The sequence below is a fragment of the Plasmodium relictum genome (assembly GCF_900005765.1).
Source record: "Plasmodium relictum strain SGS1 genome assembly, chromosome: 13".
NCBI classification, from domain to species: domain Eukaryota; phylum Apicomplexa; class Aconoidasida; order Haemosporida; family Plasmodiidae; genus Plasmodium; species Plasmodium relictum.
Genome location: NC_041691.1, coordinates 618,178 through 636,786, shown reverse-complemented (window position 1 = coordinate 636,786; position 18,609 = coordinate 618,178). Strand labels below are relative to the sequence as shown.

The 18,609-nt window shown below is 17.7% G+C and overlaps 4 protein-coding genes across 4 annotated transcripts; 1 reads left to right on the top strand and 3 right to left on the bottom strand.

Moving 5' to 3' along the window:
• Positions 1–217: 217 nt before the first annotated feature.
• Positions 218–5,185, bottom strand: PRELSG_1315500 (conserved Plasmodium protein, unknown function; the record flags this gene model as incomplete). The annotated part of the gene is made up of 1 exon (XM_028678682.1): positions 218–5,185. One exon carries the CDS (start codon positions 5,183–5,185, stop codon positions 218–220), a length of 4,968 nt encoding a protein of 1,655 aa, XP_028535803.1.
• A 3,714-nt stretch (positions 5,186–8,899) lies between these two features.
• On the bottom strand, positions 8,900–12,569 carry PRELSG_1315400 (ataxin-2 like protein, putative; the record flags this gene model as incomplete). The annotated part of the gene is made up of 10 exons (XM_028678681.1): positions 8,900–9,604; positions 9,759–9,869; positions 9,949–10,008; positions 10,089–10,189; positions 10,296–10,475; positions 10,549–10,581; positions 10,698–10,804; positions 11,084–11,259; positions 11,382–11,500; positions 11,708–12,569. 10 exons carry the CDS (start codon positions 12,567–12,569, stop codon positions 8,900–8,902), a joined length of 2,454 nt encoding a protein of 817 aa, XP_028535802.1.
• Positions 12,570–14,914: 2,345 nt separating this feature from the next.
• Positions 14,915–16,405, top strand: PRELSG_1315300 (GTPase, putative; the record flags this gene model as incomplete). The annotated part of the gene is made up of 1 exon (XM_028678680.1): positions 14,915–16,405. One exon carries the CDS (start codon positions 14,915–14,917, stop codon positions 16,403–16,405), a length of 1,491 nt encoding a protein of 496 aa, XP_028535801.1.
• A 341-nt stretch (positions 16,406–16,746) lies between these two features.
• PRELSG_1315200 (conserved Plasmodium protein, unknown function) lies at positions 16,747–17,673 on the bottom strand (the record flags this gene model as incomplete). Its single annotated transcript, XM_028678678.1, has 1 exon — positions 16,747–17,673. One exon carries the CDS (start codon positions 17,671–17,673, stop codon positions 16,747–16,749), a length of 927 nt encoding a protein of 308 aa, XP_028535800.1.
• Between the last annotated feature and the right edge of the window lie 936 nt (positions 17,674–18,609).

The following is an 18,609-nucleotide window of genomic DNA, read 5'->3' as shown; positions in this document are numbered from 1 at the left end:
AGAAGATTCAGAAATATTGTTTTATTAACAAATGTTTAAAAAAATTATAAGAAATAAAAAAAAAAAATTTATTTTTTACATTTTTTAATATTTCATAAAAAATATATATTTTTAACATTGTAAGATAAATTTAAAATAATGATGTAAACATAACATTTTCATATTCAAAGATATGTTGTTTAAATGACAATCAAGAAATAAAAAAAATAAAAAAAAGTTACTTTTTTGAAATAATAGTTTTATTTGTAATAGTTTTATTTCTAAATTTATCAGGTGTCAAGTTTTTTTTTATTAGAGAAACCTTAGAATATTTAGAATTTTTTGAATCATCCTTTTTAATATTACTAAATTCATCAATATTTTTGCATTTATAATGAGTTGTATATGTTCTGGGTGTGCCTTCATTATTATATGAATTGCCTTCGTTTATCTTTTGATATATCATGGAAGAATTTTTTTTTGTTGTATTTATAACTGATTTTCCTACTGATATAGTATTGCTCACATTTTTTTGATAGTTTTTTTTTATGTTTGTTGTTATATTATTTTTGTTTTGTAATTTGGAATTATTACTTATATTTTTAATTGAACTGCTATCGGAAGAAGCTTTAACTACTTTGTCGACATTTTTAAGTTTATCTGTACTTTTAGTAGTATATAATGATTTATAAGAAGTAATAGATGAATTGGTTTTTCTCAAAATTTTATCTGTTTTAATGGAATATTTATTCCCCTTATTTATTGTTTTATTACCTATATTATCGAAACAATGGGTACTATATTTAAAAGCATTATTATAGTTATCATTTGAGTTTTCATTAAATTTACTATTCAAAGATTCTGAATTTTTAATAACATTTTTTTCTATAAAAGATATTATTTCATTGAAATTATTTTTATCTAATTGACTATTTTTTTCTTTATTATTTGCATTTATAATTTTATCTTCTTCTACAATATCTTTATCATTATTTTTTGTTTCTTCATTATTATTTTCACTATAATTATCATCTTTTATGTCATTTTTTCCTATAATGTCTATATCCGTAACCGAATTTTCAGAAATGTTAATATGATTAGAATCATTATCATTTTCATACATATTTACTATGTCAATATTGTTTAATTCATTTATATCTCTGTTTAAATTATTATATATTTCATCATTTCTATCTATATTTAATTTTTCATTTTTATTAAGATTATTACTAACATTATTTTCTTTATAAATATTTTGATAATCGCTTTTATTAACTGTATCATCACTGCTTTTTTCATTGTTGTTATTATATTTCTTTTCATCATCTTTTTTAAAACATTGCTCTATTTCAACATACTCTCTTTTAGTATTTTTTAATGTATTCATTTCACTATTTTCGAGACTATTTATCTCATTTCTTATTTTACGAATATTATTTTTGTTTTCAGAAATTAAGACAACATTGTTTTTTTTATTAGCAAAAACGCTTCTATTTAATGTAGAATCCTTTTTATGTAACTCCACATCATAATTTTCTATTTTTTTTTTAACATCTATATATTTTTTAGTATTGACTGAAATAATAGAATTTTTCCTACTAACGTTATTACTGATATTTCTTTTGTTATATAATTCAGATTCGTCATTTTCAAAATCAAAATGTAAATTTTTACCATCTTTTATCTTTTGATAATTTTCGCAGTTTCTTGAAATACTATTAATTCGTTTACTTCTAGTACTTAAATAACTTATTTTTCTATTGCATTTCTTTGAATCAGGATAAACTTGAAAATTAAATGAATTATTTTTGCAGCTCATTTTGAAATGACTTAATGACTTTCTAATTAATTTAATATTATCTCTTACAGCATGTATATTTTCATAATGCATTTTTCCAAATGATTTATTTAATAAATTTGTTCTAGAATTATTTCTAAATTCATTAAATAATTGAGGATACTGAGATAAAACATGTTCTAATAATTTCTCTGTTGTAGTGAGACTATCATCAACCCCAATAATTTTGTTGAATTGGTTTTTACATAAATCTTTGTAATAATTATTTTCATTTAATAAAATCTCTTTTTCATCGTTCATCTTTTCTATTTTTTCTTTATACTCTTCTTCTAAAGTCTTAATAGAATTATTATATTTTTTGGTATACTCTTTTTCTTTTTGAATCATTTCTTTTAAAATTAATTGTACTTCATCAAAAGATTTCTCAAATTCTTTTTTGAGGGAATCGAAACTTATTTGAGTATTTTTATATTTTTCTTCTATATTTTTTAATTCTTTTAATTTTTCTTTTATTCTGATATTTTCTTCATTTTTTTCATTTAAAATTTTTGTGAACTTATCGATTTCATCTTTAATTTCATTAATAAGAGTGTTTTTTTCATTTGTAACTTTATTAAGTTTTTGTTCTAACTCTTCCACCTTTTTACTATATATTTTTTCTTCTCCTTCTAATATTCCAGTCAAATTAAAATATTTTGCTTTTGTATCTCCTAATTCTTTCTTTAAAGATTCCTTTTCTTTTTTAATGTTTTCATTTTCATTTTTCATATTTTCATTTTCTTTCTTTAGACTTTCTATTTCTTCTTTTAAAATGTTGTATTCTTTAAGTAAAGATTCATATTTGTTAGCTGTAATGTCTTTTTCATTTTTATAAAAATAATTTTTATTGAGAATTGATTCTTTTTCTTCTTGTAATTTTTTTAATTCTTCAGATAACATAAGATTTATATTTAAATTATTTTCTTGCTCAAACTTTTTTTCTTCAATTATGTTTAGCAAATCGTTCTTTTCTAATTGTAAATGCCTCATCATGTTTTCGTATTTTTTATTATAATGAAATTTATCTCTTATAGAATAATATTTTAGTAAAAAATTTTTTTTACATATATTAACTAATACATTTTTATATTTTGTTTTAAGTGTACTATAGTTTCTTAATAATAACTTATTTTCAAATTTCACTTTTTCATTTTTTTTCATAAGATATAAATTTCTAATATTTAAATAACAGCTTTTAAAAATATCTTTATTTTTGGATTTTATGTGATTTTTTACACTTTTTATTAAAAATTTTAAAATTTTATTATATTTTTCATCTTTCTTATTTAAGCTATTCAAATTAATTTCACTTTTTTCATATGATATATTACTAACTTTATCTTCAATTTTTTCCATCCATTGTTTTATTTCTTTAATAGCTAAAATTAAGTTATCATCATTTTTTGCATAAGATGAACATACAGAATTATTAGCGTTATAACATTTTAAGTTTTGAATTTGGGAATAACAAACAGATTTTTCTTCATTAATATCATTATATAAATTTTTATTATTTGAATCATTGATTTTTTCCTTTTTATTTATTCCATATTTATTATTTGCAGAATCTTTCATTTCATATCTTTTTTTCATTATTTGCTTGACAGAAGAAAACATATTATTAACTACTCTAAAATTACTTGTTAATGTACTTCCTTCTTTTAAATTTTTTCCTTTTTCTGATATACCAGATTCTTTGTCAAAAACATGAATCATAGAAGCACTATCATCTGGTAACACATCGTCTTTAATATCAAATTCATTTGTTGATTTTATATTAGGTATCAATGCATATGATTTTGCTCTACTATAGTTGGATGCATTGTCATTAATTTTTTCATTTGAATGTTTATATAATTGATTATTCAACAAATAATCTCTAAACTTTTCATCTTTGTTATTGTAAAAATTTATTTTATTTTTAATAGGTATTTCTGTTTTTACTTTATTAATAAACGATTCATTATCATTTGAAATATCGCATGTTTCTAACTTAGAATTTTTTTTTACTATAGTATTGTCTGTATTTTTCATATGATTCATATTTATATGTGTGTAGCTTTCCCATCTATGTTTCAATTTTTCTAATGATATATATTGATCATTATTTTGAGAATTTTTGAAACAATTAACTTGACTTTTTGATGAATTTAATAAACTTATCTTAGTATTTTGTAAATTTTTATGATTCAATTTGTGTTTTTGTATGCATGACGATAAATTAGATCTTGGAATTCCATACATTTTTGTTTGATAATTTAAGTAATTATAAGTATCATTGTCTGAATAATTATTATTTTTTAAAATAAAATGCAAACTGAATTTATTTACATTTTGACCGCTTATCTTTGAACTATTATTAAATAAACTAATGGCTTCTTTTATATTAATATTACATAAAATACTATTTGTTCTTAAGGCTAATCTATATTTTACAGAATCATTATTTAAATCTAACTTAGATAATGGTAAGTAAAAAACACTAAGCGGTTTAGGCAAGCGTTCTAATTCACTCTTGTTATTATTCATAAGAAGGGAAGCGGTAGAGCATGCGAATAAGGAATCATAAAATATTATGGTTAATACTCTATTTTCAAAATCATCTGAACTTATATCAATAATATATTTTTCAATTTCTAATGGTGATTCACTATATGTAAAAAAATTTATTGATTTGTCGTATACAAAAATAAATGGTGTAGAATTGAATTTTTCACCTTTCCAACAAGCAGGGGCATGTATTAAAACTTTATAATGCCTTTTACAATTATTTTTATCATTGTTAGTTGTCTTCAATATATCTTTATTATTAATTATAGTATCTTTATTTAATTCTTCTCTTAATACTATATTGTTGCTTTCTTTTTCATTATTTCCAGTATTTTTCTTAATCTTTTCATTACTAATTATATTATCACCTACTTTATTCAATTTACTATCATTTATTTCCCCATTATGTATATTCTTATCATTAGAATTTTCATTATTTTTTTCATTTAAAAATTCTGATTCATTATCATCATTATAATTTAGTTCATAATTGTCTGTTATTTCTATTTTGTTATCTCTGAGATTTGATACATTATTTAAACATTTTCTTTTTGTATCATCATTTATATTTTTTTCTACTTCTATTATTTTTATATTATCTATTTCATTTTTTTTAGAATTCATTGATATGTTGAATATAGAGTTACCTGATAATAATTCGTTTGTATATTCATCTGATTTTGCCAATTCACAATTACTTTCATCTGCTATATCATTATTTTTGTTAAGTTTTTCATTATTTAACAAACTGTTAGAAGTATTATTTTTTTCTTCATCAATTTTTCCGATTATTTCATATTCATCTATTATATTCTGCATTGTTATTATTTTTTTTGTTCTCTTTTTATTTTTATGAACTATTTTCTAGTATATATATTGTAAGAGAAAACAAAAAGAAATGAGTAAACAATAAAAAAAATTGATAAATATTTTATAAGAATACAAGAAATAGTAAAAAAAAAAAAAAATTCATAAATAATAATAGGGGAAAAAAAAAAATTAATACCTAATTACCTAATTAATGAGATGCATGTATATATAAATATATAAAAATTATTCAAATATATACATATTTTATAAAAAGTAAACAAGTAAACAACAAATTAATCCTACATTATAAATTACAATTGATATAAACTAATGATAAAAAAAGGAAAGATTAAGTCTTTTTAAGTAATGCATATTTGATTAAAAAAATTACAAATATCTTTGCTTAGTGTTCATTTGATTAAAAAAAATTGGAAAATTTATGTGTTATTTATTTTACAAAAAAAGGGGGAAAAAAAAAACCTCAAGAAACACCTATCCGAAGAGATAATAAAAAAACAAAAAAAAGATTAAAAGTTATTTAAAAATGTAAAAGTAATAATTAAAAAATTGCCATATTATTATTATTATTTTTTTTAGTGTTAAATTTTGAATATGCATATATTTAAAAAAAATTTTACAAAAATATTTTAATATAACAAAAAACAAAGAAAAAAAAACTAAATACAATTAGTTCATATATAAAAAATTTATAATAAATATCTGATATAACGTGTTACATATTTTTTTTTCATTTTTTTTTTTTTTTCCAAATTTTTAATCAACAATATTCCATATTTAATATATAGAACAAACAATAAATTATGTATTAGAAAGAAAAGTGCTGCAGAAATTATAATACATCAATTATATAATTATGCAGAAAAGTGTTCATTAAAAAAATTAAATTTTTGATAGACTTCAACTTACGTGTTTGTATAATAATTAAAATCACATAATATACTATACAAATTTTTTAAATAACTTTTCTATAAAATTCAAAAAATGTGTATTACACTTTTTGAATTTTATATAAACAATTGAAGTTACTTTTTTTTTCATAAAATTATAAAATATTTATATATTATCATTTCTCTTAAATTCTCATATGTGATATTTCATTTTTTTCTATATGTAAAATGCACAATGCCATTTTAAGAAACCAACATATACACATATGCATTATTATAATAACATAGGAAAATTTATATTGTTTGTAGAATATAATATATATTTTTCAAATTGAATGAATAGAATTTTACTTTTTTATAATATATTTATTTTATAAAATTTATTTGAAAAAGTATTTTTTCTATTAAAGCACATTAAAAAAAAAAAAAAAAAATAATAATAAATAAATAAAACGTATAGAATGGTTAAAAAAAACAACAATATTATTTTATTATAAAAATTCTATCTTTTTAAATGAAATAAAATTAAATAGTGAGTACTTTACATTCAGTTTCCTAAAGAATATTCATTTTATTATTAATTCTAAAAAAAATAAATCATAGATTTTGTATGAAGCTTTTTTATTATGTGTGCGTGCAAATAATTATTCTATTTCATTTCTTTATTATATTCTCTATTAAATAATCTTTTATTTTATATTAATGAATTGTTCTATTTTTCTATTTGTTGAGTATTTGTAGATTTTTATTATTTATTTTATTTTATTTTTTTTAATTTACTTTTTTTTATGGTGCATATAAAAAAATGTAAAAGGTGTTATTATTTATTAAAAAAAAAGAAAAGTAACATCATTTTAATAAATTATAGATAAATTGTTTAAGGATATTATTTTATGTATACAAAAGAAAATTTAAAAATAATATATATATTATAATATTTAATAAAAAAGAAAAGAGTTTAAACATATATGTTAAACTGTTTTATGAATAAACATAATTACAATATCAATATAATCAATAAAGATATGAAGTGTATCTTTTTTCTTAGTTAAAGTATTTCTTTACTACTTATAAATGTTGTCATATACTAACAGAATGTGTACATTTAAATGTAAATTCAATAATTAAAAACTATTAAAAATTATGTGATTTATCACTAATTTGTAGTAAAAAGTTTTATGAGTATTAAACTAATGAGAATAATAAATATTTATCTTTTATTGTTGTTTAAATGAAGCATCTTGTCTTGTCTATATATTTATTATTTAAATAAATCTTTTAATAAATAGTATTTTAGATTTTCTTTTATTAATATTGAATATATAATTAATAAAAGAAAAAAAAATAAGTAAAAACAAAAGCAATTATTTATGTTTTTTTTTTTAAACAGTTTCATAATTTAAAATAAAGAAAATGATGCATTAAAAAAAAAAAAAAAATTAAGACTAAATAATTGGAAAAAAAATTCGCTCAATTCTTTTAAAATTTTATAAAAATACTATAATTAATACTTTTTTTAAAATATTCTTTAACATATACTTTTTAAATTATATATATAAATGAATTAATAAGATAGTATTAATAAGTGTAATGTTTTTATTAACTCAGAGAAAAGTATAAGTATGGTAAAAATATTTATATATGCATTAATTCATTAGACATTTTTCGCTATGAATAATCAAAGAAATAAAAAAAAAATAAAACATAAGTTATATAGACTATTTTAATTAGTTAAATATACACATAATTTCAAAAAATACTTAAATAGTTACACGAACAAAAAAGAAGGATAAAACTTATAGCATTGCTTATATATTTACAAAATATTGACAATACTAAAAATTAATTATAATAACATATACGTAATTTTTTTTTTATAAAATTGATAAGAACATTGTGTATATGTATATTTAAGAATGAATATGTATGTATTACATTTTTAATTTTTTCTATTTTCATATGTTTTCTCTTGATTATTTTATGTTGTAAAAAATTTAGACAGTTTTAAGATCATACTTTTTTTTTAATGTTTAATATTTTAATTATTCAAAATTTTATTTCTTAATTTTATATTTTTTTAAATGTTGTTTTAAAATACTATGTTTATGTGCTTGCAAAGCAAGAAAAAAAAAAAAAAAGAAAAAAGAAAAAAGAAAAAAAAGTTTTTAATATTATATATATAAAAGAATGATATATATGAACAAAATTTATGCATATAAAAAAGAATAATATTGACAAAAGGAAATAAATATAAAATATATATACATGTACATATGTTTATATATATTGCTTTAATTTACATTTATTTTATATTAAAAATAAAAATGAATCTTAAAATTATTTTATTATTATTATAAAAAAAAAAAAAAAAAAATTATAATTGTAAACAAAATATTTTTTTTTTTATGATATATATTAATATACATTAAATGCCTATAAAATTTTTATTTTAGACATTAATGTATTAAATATTTGCAACAAAATTATGAAATACAAATTATATAAAGTTATTTTTTTATATGTATATGAAGTTAATTATTAAATACTTTCTTTCTCTCTCTCTCTCTCTCTCTCTCTCTCTATATATATATATATATATATATATATATATATATATATATATATATATATATATATATATGTTTTTATTATAATATGAAGAATAATTAAAATATGTCTTATATATTTTTTTAATTAATTTTTTGATAATTTTTTACAATTTTGTTTTTATTTATTAATTAAATTTTATAAAATTTTAGGATTTTTCTAATAAATAAAAAAAAAAATTTTTTATATATATAAATGTATATTGTATTTATGTGTGATTCATTCCATGAGAAGGTGTGTAATAATTTTGATATTGGTATTGCGGAAAAAATGGGGCATGTGCTGGTTGAGAATTAGAATATTTTTGTGGGTTCATAAGAACAAATTCAGGTGGGTATGTAGGAATATTAATATTTGAATTCGGCAAATTTGGATTACCTATCATATTCAATGAGTTATTATTTATATTGTAGTTCATATTCGGTGATAAGCATGAGGATAAAGGTATGTTCATATGTGTATTCTGTAAATGTGGGTTTCTTAATGGATATATATTAATATTTTTATTTGAAGAATAATTTGCATCAATATTTGACGAGGGCATATTAAAAACATAAGGATTATTTGAATTTAATGGAAGAGAATTGTTAGGATAATAACTACGAAAATAAGGATTAAAATAAAGTGGGCTCTCTAAATAATGATTATTGATTGATGGAGATATTATAGGTATAAAAGGAAAGTTTACAAGCATATTAGATATATTTTGAACTGGCATATTATTAGGGAAGTTATTTGCTTGTTGATAATTATTTGCAGGTGCACATACTGGTATTTCTCCTAATATGTTTCTGTAACTAAATTGCTGAGTACTTTTAAATTCGACTGGACAATTTATACAATCCTCTTGCTTGGAATATTTTAATACATTATTCATGAACGCATTGAAACTTCTATTAGCTTCAACTACCTTCTACCAAAAAGGAAAAAAAAAAAAAAAATATATGTGTATATTTATGTTTATATATAATAATATAGAAATTAAAATACTCATATATAAAATAAATATACATATATATAAAGAAAAAAAAAAAAAAAAAGGATTAATATATATATAAAAAACTTACAACTGAAAATGGAGTTAGATCATTATGAAACTTTGAATGATTTTGATCTTTGTTGACTGGACTCATAGAATTTTGAAACTTGTTTAACATTACATCTATATTCATATTTTGCTAAGAAAGAAAAAAATAAATAAGTATAAGAATTTAAACTTACATAATAAGTAATAATGTATAAAAAATATATATGTACATGAAATAGTTGAGGGTTCATGTGAAAGTTGGATTTAAATCCCTCCATATGATTGTGAGGCTAATAAAAAAAAAAAAATTATGTAATTGAAAGAATTTTTAATAATATTCTAAAAAAAAAAAAAAAAGATAGATTATTACATATATTGGTCGTATTCCACCATTTTTATATAAATGTGGGTCTGCACATGGATATACTTGATTTTGTGATTCAGGTATTAATGATAAATTTTGATAATAATCTATTAAAAAAAAAAAATGGATAATAGGTAAAAGAATAATTAAATTAATAAATTTTTGTTTATATATAAAGAATATTTTAAAAAAAATAAAATATTCTCTTCTAACCCATGTTATGAGCAATCATATTATTTTTCATATTATTAAAATTGTTAAAATTTAAAAAATAGGCATCATATGGACGCATATTTGGATTATTCAGCATAGCATTTGCATTGAAATTAGAATTATTAAAATTCATATTATTATTATTTAGTAGAGTTCCATTTCCTAACATTTTATTTTCATCTACAAATAAAATAAAAAATAATAATATTATTTAATATATTCATAATTAATTTGTAAAAATATCTCTTTTTACTTGTCTCATTTGAGTTATTATATTTTGAGTTTTCTATAAAAAAATAAAACGATAAAAAAAGTAAATTTAAAATATAAAATTTTAAAAATAGTTAAAAAGAAAAGAATTAAGTTTTAAATCATAAACAACAGAAATAATATTCATATAACCTGTAATATTAGATACACTATTTTGATTATCAACTGATAATTGGTTCATCCCTGAATGTTCTTTATTTGATTTTGTGTTTGCTTCCTTTTTATTTAAATTCATTTTACTAAAAAATTAATATAAAAACATATAAAATTAAATTTCTATTTTTCATTATAACTTATTCTATATTTAGATAATATAATTTTTAAAACAAAATATATAAAAATAATTCTTATAAAATTATATACTTCGAAAAAAAATAATATAAATGTACATAAATATTTCTTTTCTTTCATATTTAAAAAAATGAATTTAAGAAGATATAAATATATTTAACATATATGTAAAGAAATAACAAATTTTCAAAAATTTATATTTTATATATATATATATTTTTCATTACTTAGCTAATTTTTCATTAAATTCTCTAGATGCTGTTATAAATTCTTGTTTTTCAGTTGTTTTGTCTTTTTTATTTGATGTTTTATTTTTTGTTTGATTTTTGAACATTATCCATTCAGTTCTTGTTTTTTCATCAAGTTTTGGTAAAGCAGGTTCTAAGTTTAAAGCATTAATACCCTATATATATGTTAAAAAAAAAAAGGAAAAAATTATATAATAAAAAAAATTATGTTAGATCAATGATAATATTTAACAAAATAAAAATAAAGTAAATATAATTTTTAATAATGAAATCTTACAATAAATTCTGAATTTTTATTAATTGGATTTTTTGATGAAACTTTATTTTTCTTGTTGGTAGAACTATTTTCTTCATTCGAAGAAGATATTGTAAAATTTATCTTTTTTTGCTTATTTGCTTTAAGTGAAAAAAAAAATAAAATAGACAAAAAAATTATATATATATATATATATATATTTATGTTAACCAATTAGGTATCATAGTATATATATCATGTTTAATTTTATATAATTTTGTATAAATAATTTATATATATATATACACATCATGATTCATATATAAAATATATTTTATAAGTATACAATATTTGTGAAAATAATTTACTTGGATATTTTTTCTCATTTTCTTTTTTAACTGATTGGATTTTTTCCTTTAAATCTTTAATAGTCAAATGATGAAATTTTCCTTGATATGATTTATTTTTATTATCATCTTTTTTAAACTTCTGATTTTTTGCAAATTTTTCTTTATTTTGTCTAACAGCACCAAATAAATCTTCTTCATCTAATTCTTTGTTATCTCTTTCTGCATCTTCAGGATCTAAATGCATTCCTCTATATTCTAATTCTTTTGCAATTTTATCTGCTTGAATTTTAACATGATGAGGGATTTTATTTATATCTAAATTGGTAGTATAAATTTCTTCTTTGTATGTTGTTGTTACTCCATATAATTTTCTATTGTGTTCAAATTGATCCCATGGTTCATTTAAATCATCATCTAATTTTAATTTACTTTCATCAAAATCACTATTATCACATATCCATCTTTTTAATTCTCTGTTAGCTGTATTGGAATTTAACTTTTTTTTTTCGGATATATCTGCATCAATTTGGAATTTTTCCTTAACATTTTTAACTTCATCTGGATCTTTTAATTCAAGATTTATATTTTTACCAACAATTATTGTATATAAATTTTCTGGAATTATCATTGCTTTATTTATTGGTCCACTTACTTTATCATTTTTTGGTAATACTCTTGCATAATTTAAAGATATATCTACTTCTTTTTTATCATCTTTTATAGTAGAATTATAAGCATGAAATAAACCTTTTATTTCATTTCCATCTTTCATATGAACATTTACTTCACTTCCAATTAAACAGGTCATAACATAAGCAAGTCGTTCTTGATTTATATTTTTATTCATATTTTGTAAATTACCACTTTCTGTTTTTCTCATTTTATATTATTACATACGTTATTAATACAAATTCATTCTTTTTTTTTTTTTTTTTTTTCTATTTTATATTTTCTATGAATTTAAATAATTATATATATATATATATTATAGTTTAAAAATTTTCATTATATCTTTATAATATGAATGTAAAAAGAAATTACTAAGATGTTATAAAATTAAGTGAATTTTTAATTAGAAAAACAAATATATAATATAAAATATTATACGGTATATCAAATAAAAAAAAAAGATAAAATCAATATTCTGAAAAAAAAAATTATAGAAATAAGAAGTAAATAAGTGTGTGAACATAAAATAAATGAATAAAACTTTGTATTATCTTGAATTTAAATCTATATATATATATATATATATATATATATAATATATTTTATTTTTTTAATAATTAACATATATGAAAATATTAACTATTTTGTATTAATAAATAGTGTATTTTTAATAATTTATTTATAATAAAAAATTGTGAATATATGTTAAATCAAATAATATATATTTACAAGTTTCCACTTGATTTAATTTTATTTATGAAAAAAATGCGTATTATACATCATTATTTTATATATAGCCTCTGTTTTTTTTTTTTTTTTTTTGATCATAAAAAAATTAAAGATCAATAAGAACTTATTTGTATGTTTTTTTTTCTTTAATGTTGATATCAAAAAAAAATATAAAATTGTGCATAATATATAATTTTTTTCTACTTTACTACATTAATACATATAAAATGCATTTAAGAATGTTTGAATTAAAATTAAAAAAAATAAAAAAGTGATATATTCAATATGTTTTAATTCAAAATAAACTTTATAAATAATAAAATTCTTATTTTCACTAAAAAACTTTAAGTATTATTAGGAATCTTACTATTTTTTTTTTATTACACTTTGAAATAAGAAATTTAAATAAAATTTATATATTAATATGGAATACACTTCAAACAAAAATGTAAAAAATTATATATAAAAATAAGTAGTAAAATAAATAAAGTTAAAATATGATGAATTAATCATAAGTATGATATTTTAGAATAAATTATAAAAAAAATGAAATTATTTAAGAAAAAAAATTCAAAATCAAAATAGGATAAAAAGTAATGAAATAATAGAAAAATAAAAATAAAAATGGTATTTAATATGCTTTAATATTAAAAAAAAAAAAAAAAAAACATAAAATTATTAAAATAAAAATGTACATAAAATTCAAATAATTAGGCATTTCATTTAGATAAATTCATTTTTTTTATTTTTTTTTTGCTTATTCCTAAAGCAATTAATATAATAAAATAATGAAAATATATTGTCAAAAATGGTCTTACTATTTTTTTTTATCTAAAAAAAAAAAAAAGAATGACTTTAAGTTTTTACACTTTAATAAAAAATTTCTCTATCTTTTTTTTTCTTTTTCTTTTTCCTTTTTCATTTCCAATTTTTTTTTCCTTTTCCTTTTTTTTTTTTTCTATTTTTTTTTTTATTTTCACCTTTCGTTTTATAGGTTTAACAAATGTTTATTTTTTTAACGAGATAAGTTTATATGCACATAGAAAATTGTGTATATTAAAAATGAATTTTGTAATTATTTAAAGTTTATATATATATTAAATAAAATTATATTATTTTTTTATATATATAGAAAAAAAAAAATCTAGTTCTTAAAGACTTATATTCTTTAAAAAAAGTTTTATGTATACTTATAGAATATTTTTTATTAAAAATATTTACTAAAAAAAACAAAAATTAAAGATATTTTGTTAAATTTGGTGTAATATAATATAATGTTATTTACTATTTACTAAACTTTGGTAAAATATTTATGTAATGAAGTTTTCTAAAGAGAATCCTTTTATTACAGAATTTCATTTATATTTTTAAAATACTCTATATTTTTTAATAAAATTTCTTAAAATACTTATTTTTTTAACAAATAAATATAAGAGATTACTTTTTTTTTTTTGTAAATTTTTTTTTTTAAAAGAATAATTTCTATCGTTCACAATTTATAACTAAAACATAATATATCTGGTTAATAAATAAACTATAAAATAAAAAAAAACTAAAACTTTTTAACTTTTTTTTTTTTTATGATTATTTAGTTGCTATATTTATAAAACTTATTAATAATGTAGATGGTGTAAGAAACTTGTAATTTTTTATAATATTAAATGATTAAGAAATATTGAAATTTTATAAATACAAAAATATAAAAAATAAGATATTTTTATTAATTTTTTTTTATTTTTTGTATCTGTTTAATAATGATTTATTCTAAATTTGTTAATAATGTGAAAAAAAAAAAAAAAAAAAAAAAAAATATTATTCTTAATTAAAATGTTAAAAAATATTTATTTATTGAAAAAAATAAATACAAAATTTAATAATAGTTTGTATGTTCGCCATTTCTCTATATTAGAAAGATATATAAGAGCAAGACCACATTCTAATGAATTAAAAATAAGTGAAGGAGATGTAAATAAAGAAAGAAAAGGTGAATATAAAAAAAAAGAAAGTAAATATTACCCACCAAATATAACAAGGGGAGTAATACCAAAAAGCGCTTATATGAATATATGGAAAATACCAGAACAACCAGAGAATCCTAAATTTTTAAAAATTGCTTTAATTGGGGCTCCCAATGCAGGAAAAAGCTCTCTTTTAAACTCTATTTTAAATAAAACGATTTCAGCAGTTTCTCCCAAAATTAATACAACAAAACATGATATAAAAGGAATTTATACGAGGGATAATGTACAGTTAATATTTATCGATGCTCCTGGTGTTATTCCTTCTCATAAAAAGAAAAAATTTTGTAAAGAATTAGTTAGTTATGCCTGGAAGGGCTATGAAGAAGCAGACTTAGTTTTATTTATTGTTGATACTGTAAAAAGGCCAACAAATGATATTTTCAGTATTGTTAGAATACTAGCACCGAAGAAGGTAGATACAGATAGTAGTGAAAGTGAAGAAGAAAACAACGATTATGATAAAGAATATGATAATTATCAAGAAAATTTTAAAGAAAGTAATATAAATAATGATAATTATATTGAAAAAAATGTAGAAGGAGATGAGAAAAAGAAAAATAATAATTCTATTTCAAATAACCGAAATTATGAAGATTCTTTTTTAAAGGAAAAAAATGATAATAAAAAACAAGAAGAAAAATTCATAAAATATTTTTCAGGAAAAATGAAAAATGATCTTAATTACAATGATAAAAGTATTAAGGAAAATTTATTTGAAAACAGAAAAAAAATAATAGAATCCTATTACGATACAAAAAATTTAGCTAAAAATGAAAAAAAAATTGTTCCTCCAGTAATTTTAGTTTTAAATAAGGTAGATTTGTGCACACATAACAAATGGGCTAATGCTAGAGCCAAAGAATTTATGAGTAACGGAGATTTTGATAATATTTTTTTTATATCTGCAAAATATAACAAAGGAATTGAAGAATTATTAGAATATATTATAAAATATAAAGCAAAAAACCAACTTTGGATATACCCCAAAGATACTAGTACAACTTTAACAAAAGTACAAATTGTTGAACAACTAATTAATACTTATTTATATTGTTGGTTTAATAAAGACGTCCCATATAAAATTAAACATCAAATGCTGTCATGGTGTGTAAATTTAAATAATTGTCTGATAATAGAATATCAAATTATTGTAAAAAGTGAAAAAGTAGCTAAAATGATATGTGGGGTTCATAATAAACTAATAATTAATATGAGAAAAAATGTATCTTATAAATTAACTAAATTATGGGGACAAAATGTATATGTACATATTCATGTTAAATCTGTTAATATTTAAAAAAAATTATAATTCTGTTACTACTTTTGTTTCCTATTATTTATTTTAGATAAAATAAAATTACATACATTTTAAAATTAAATTTAATTATGCCATAAATTTATTATTTTATTTTATTTTAATTTATTTATTTATTATATTTTATTTTATTTTATTTTTTATTCTGTTTATTTTATTTTATTTTATTTTATTTTTTTTTTGTTATTGTATATATATATGTGAATTTTTTAAAAATATACCATTATTCTTTTAATAAAAATTTATTTATTAAGCACTTTTATTCAAATAGAAATTTTAAGTTCAAACATGAATTTTTATGTCAAAAAAAAAAAAAAAAAAATCTATTCAATATCTGGCCAAGTAAATTTAGCCTGTAAAAAATTATTTTCAGGTAAAAGACAAATAAAACGGTACATTCTTATGCAATAAATAGTTAAGTTTATTAATTCTTTTGAATTTTTAAAGTTTTCATTTTCCTTATAAATATGATTAAAAAGTACGTGATAAATTTGCCCTGCATATAATTTTTTACTCATACACTCATCTAATCCAACACAAAAACCTAATGAATATTCTTGCATATTAATTAAATAGGTATTAAAAGAAAATTCTGAAATTTTATATTTCATAATTAATGCTCTATAATAATCCCATATTTTTTCGAATAGTAAAACTTTTAAATGATTATGATTTATCATATTTAATTTAACGGAATAGATCCACACATGTATACATAAAAAATACATAATTTCACGGACATCATTTTTATTTAAATTAAACTTTAATAATAATTTTTCATTATTTATTCTTTCGTATATTGGTGAAATAAATATATGAACATTTATCCTATATTTTAAAAAAATATTATTATAAAAGTAATTTATTAAAGGTATTTCCATACATTTTTTTTTAATATAATTTAAAGGGTTCAAATAATATGATATAAAATTACTGTTGTTTTTTTTGAGATTATTTAAATTAGAATTTAAATTGTTATAATAAATAGAAATATTATTTTTCTTATAATCTTTAATACTTTCATAAATTATGTTATTATCTATATTTATACTATTATTTGAAATTATAAGTAAATGAATTTTTTTTAAATCCTTTTCTTCTTCCGGATTCAATATATATTCGCAATAAGATTCAGTAGTAGTTCTCCATTTTAATTTTTTATCATTAAGAGAATTATTAATTGAACATTTAAACCTTTTAACATAATGAAAATATCTATATTTATAAATAAAAACAAAACAATTATTCATCTTTTTGAATCATGATTAATTATAGAAAATTTCATTTCATTTTAATGTATATATTTTCTTTTTTTTTTCTGTATTCAAAAAATATTTTTTTATATTCATTATTTAAAATAAATTGAAAAAAACATATTAGAAAAAAAGTAATAACAAATATATTTGTACTTATATAATTATTTATATTTAATGTTACTAATTTTAATTATTTTAATAATTTTTAAAGTGTACTTATAACATTTTTATTTTATTTTATTTTATTTTATTTTTTATATATAAAGATAATATTATTAAAATAGTTCTTTTATTTAAAAGTGAAACTTTAAATATTTACTAAAATAATTTATTTAATATTTATTTTTTTATATATTCAAAATAAAAATTAAACACTTTTTTTTTGTTTTTTTACTGTTGTAAATTTTATTAAACTTAAATTTAAAACTTCTTAAACATATTAAATAACTCATACACTTTCTCTCATTTAGACTATCTTAAATTCAATATAAAAACCTTTTTGAAAATGCTTAGAATAAAAAATAAAACAAAAGAAAAAAATAAAAATACATATATAATAAAATAAAATAAAATAAAGTAAAATAAAATAAAAAAAAAAAGGAAAATTAACGTCATATATTTATATATTTTATGTTTATAAAAAAGGGTTTTGTTTGAATAAATATTATGAAATTTATTTTTAAATATATTTAAGAGTTAGTAAGACATTTATTAAAACTAAAAGAATTCTTATATTTTTAGTAAATATATTAAATTAAAAACTAATTTTAAAAAAAATATTATATGTGAAATATATTTTATGTTAATTATAAAAGACACAATTTTTTTTTTCTTTTTTTTCAAGCTAAAAATGGCTTGAATTTAAAATAGATTTTAAGTAAAAAATTAAAATAAAATGAAGTATATTTTATTATAAGGACTTCGAATGTG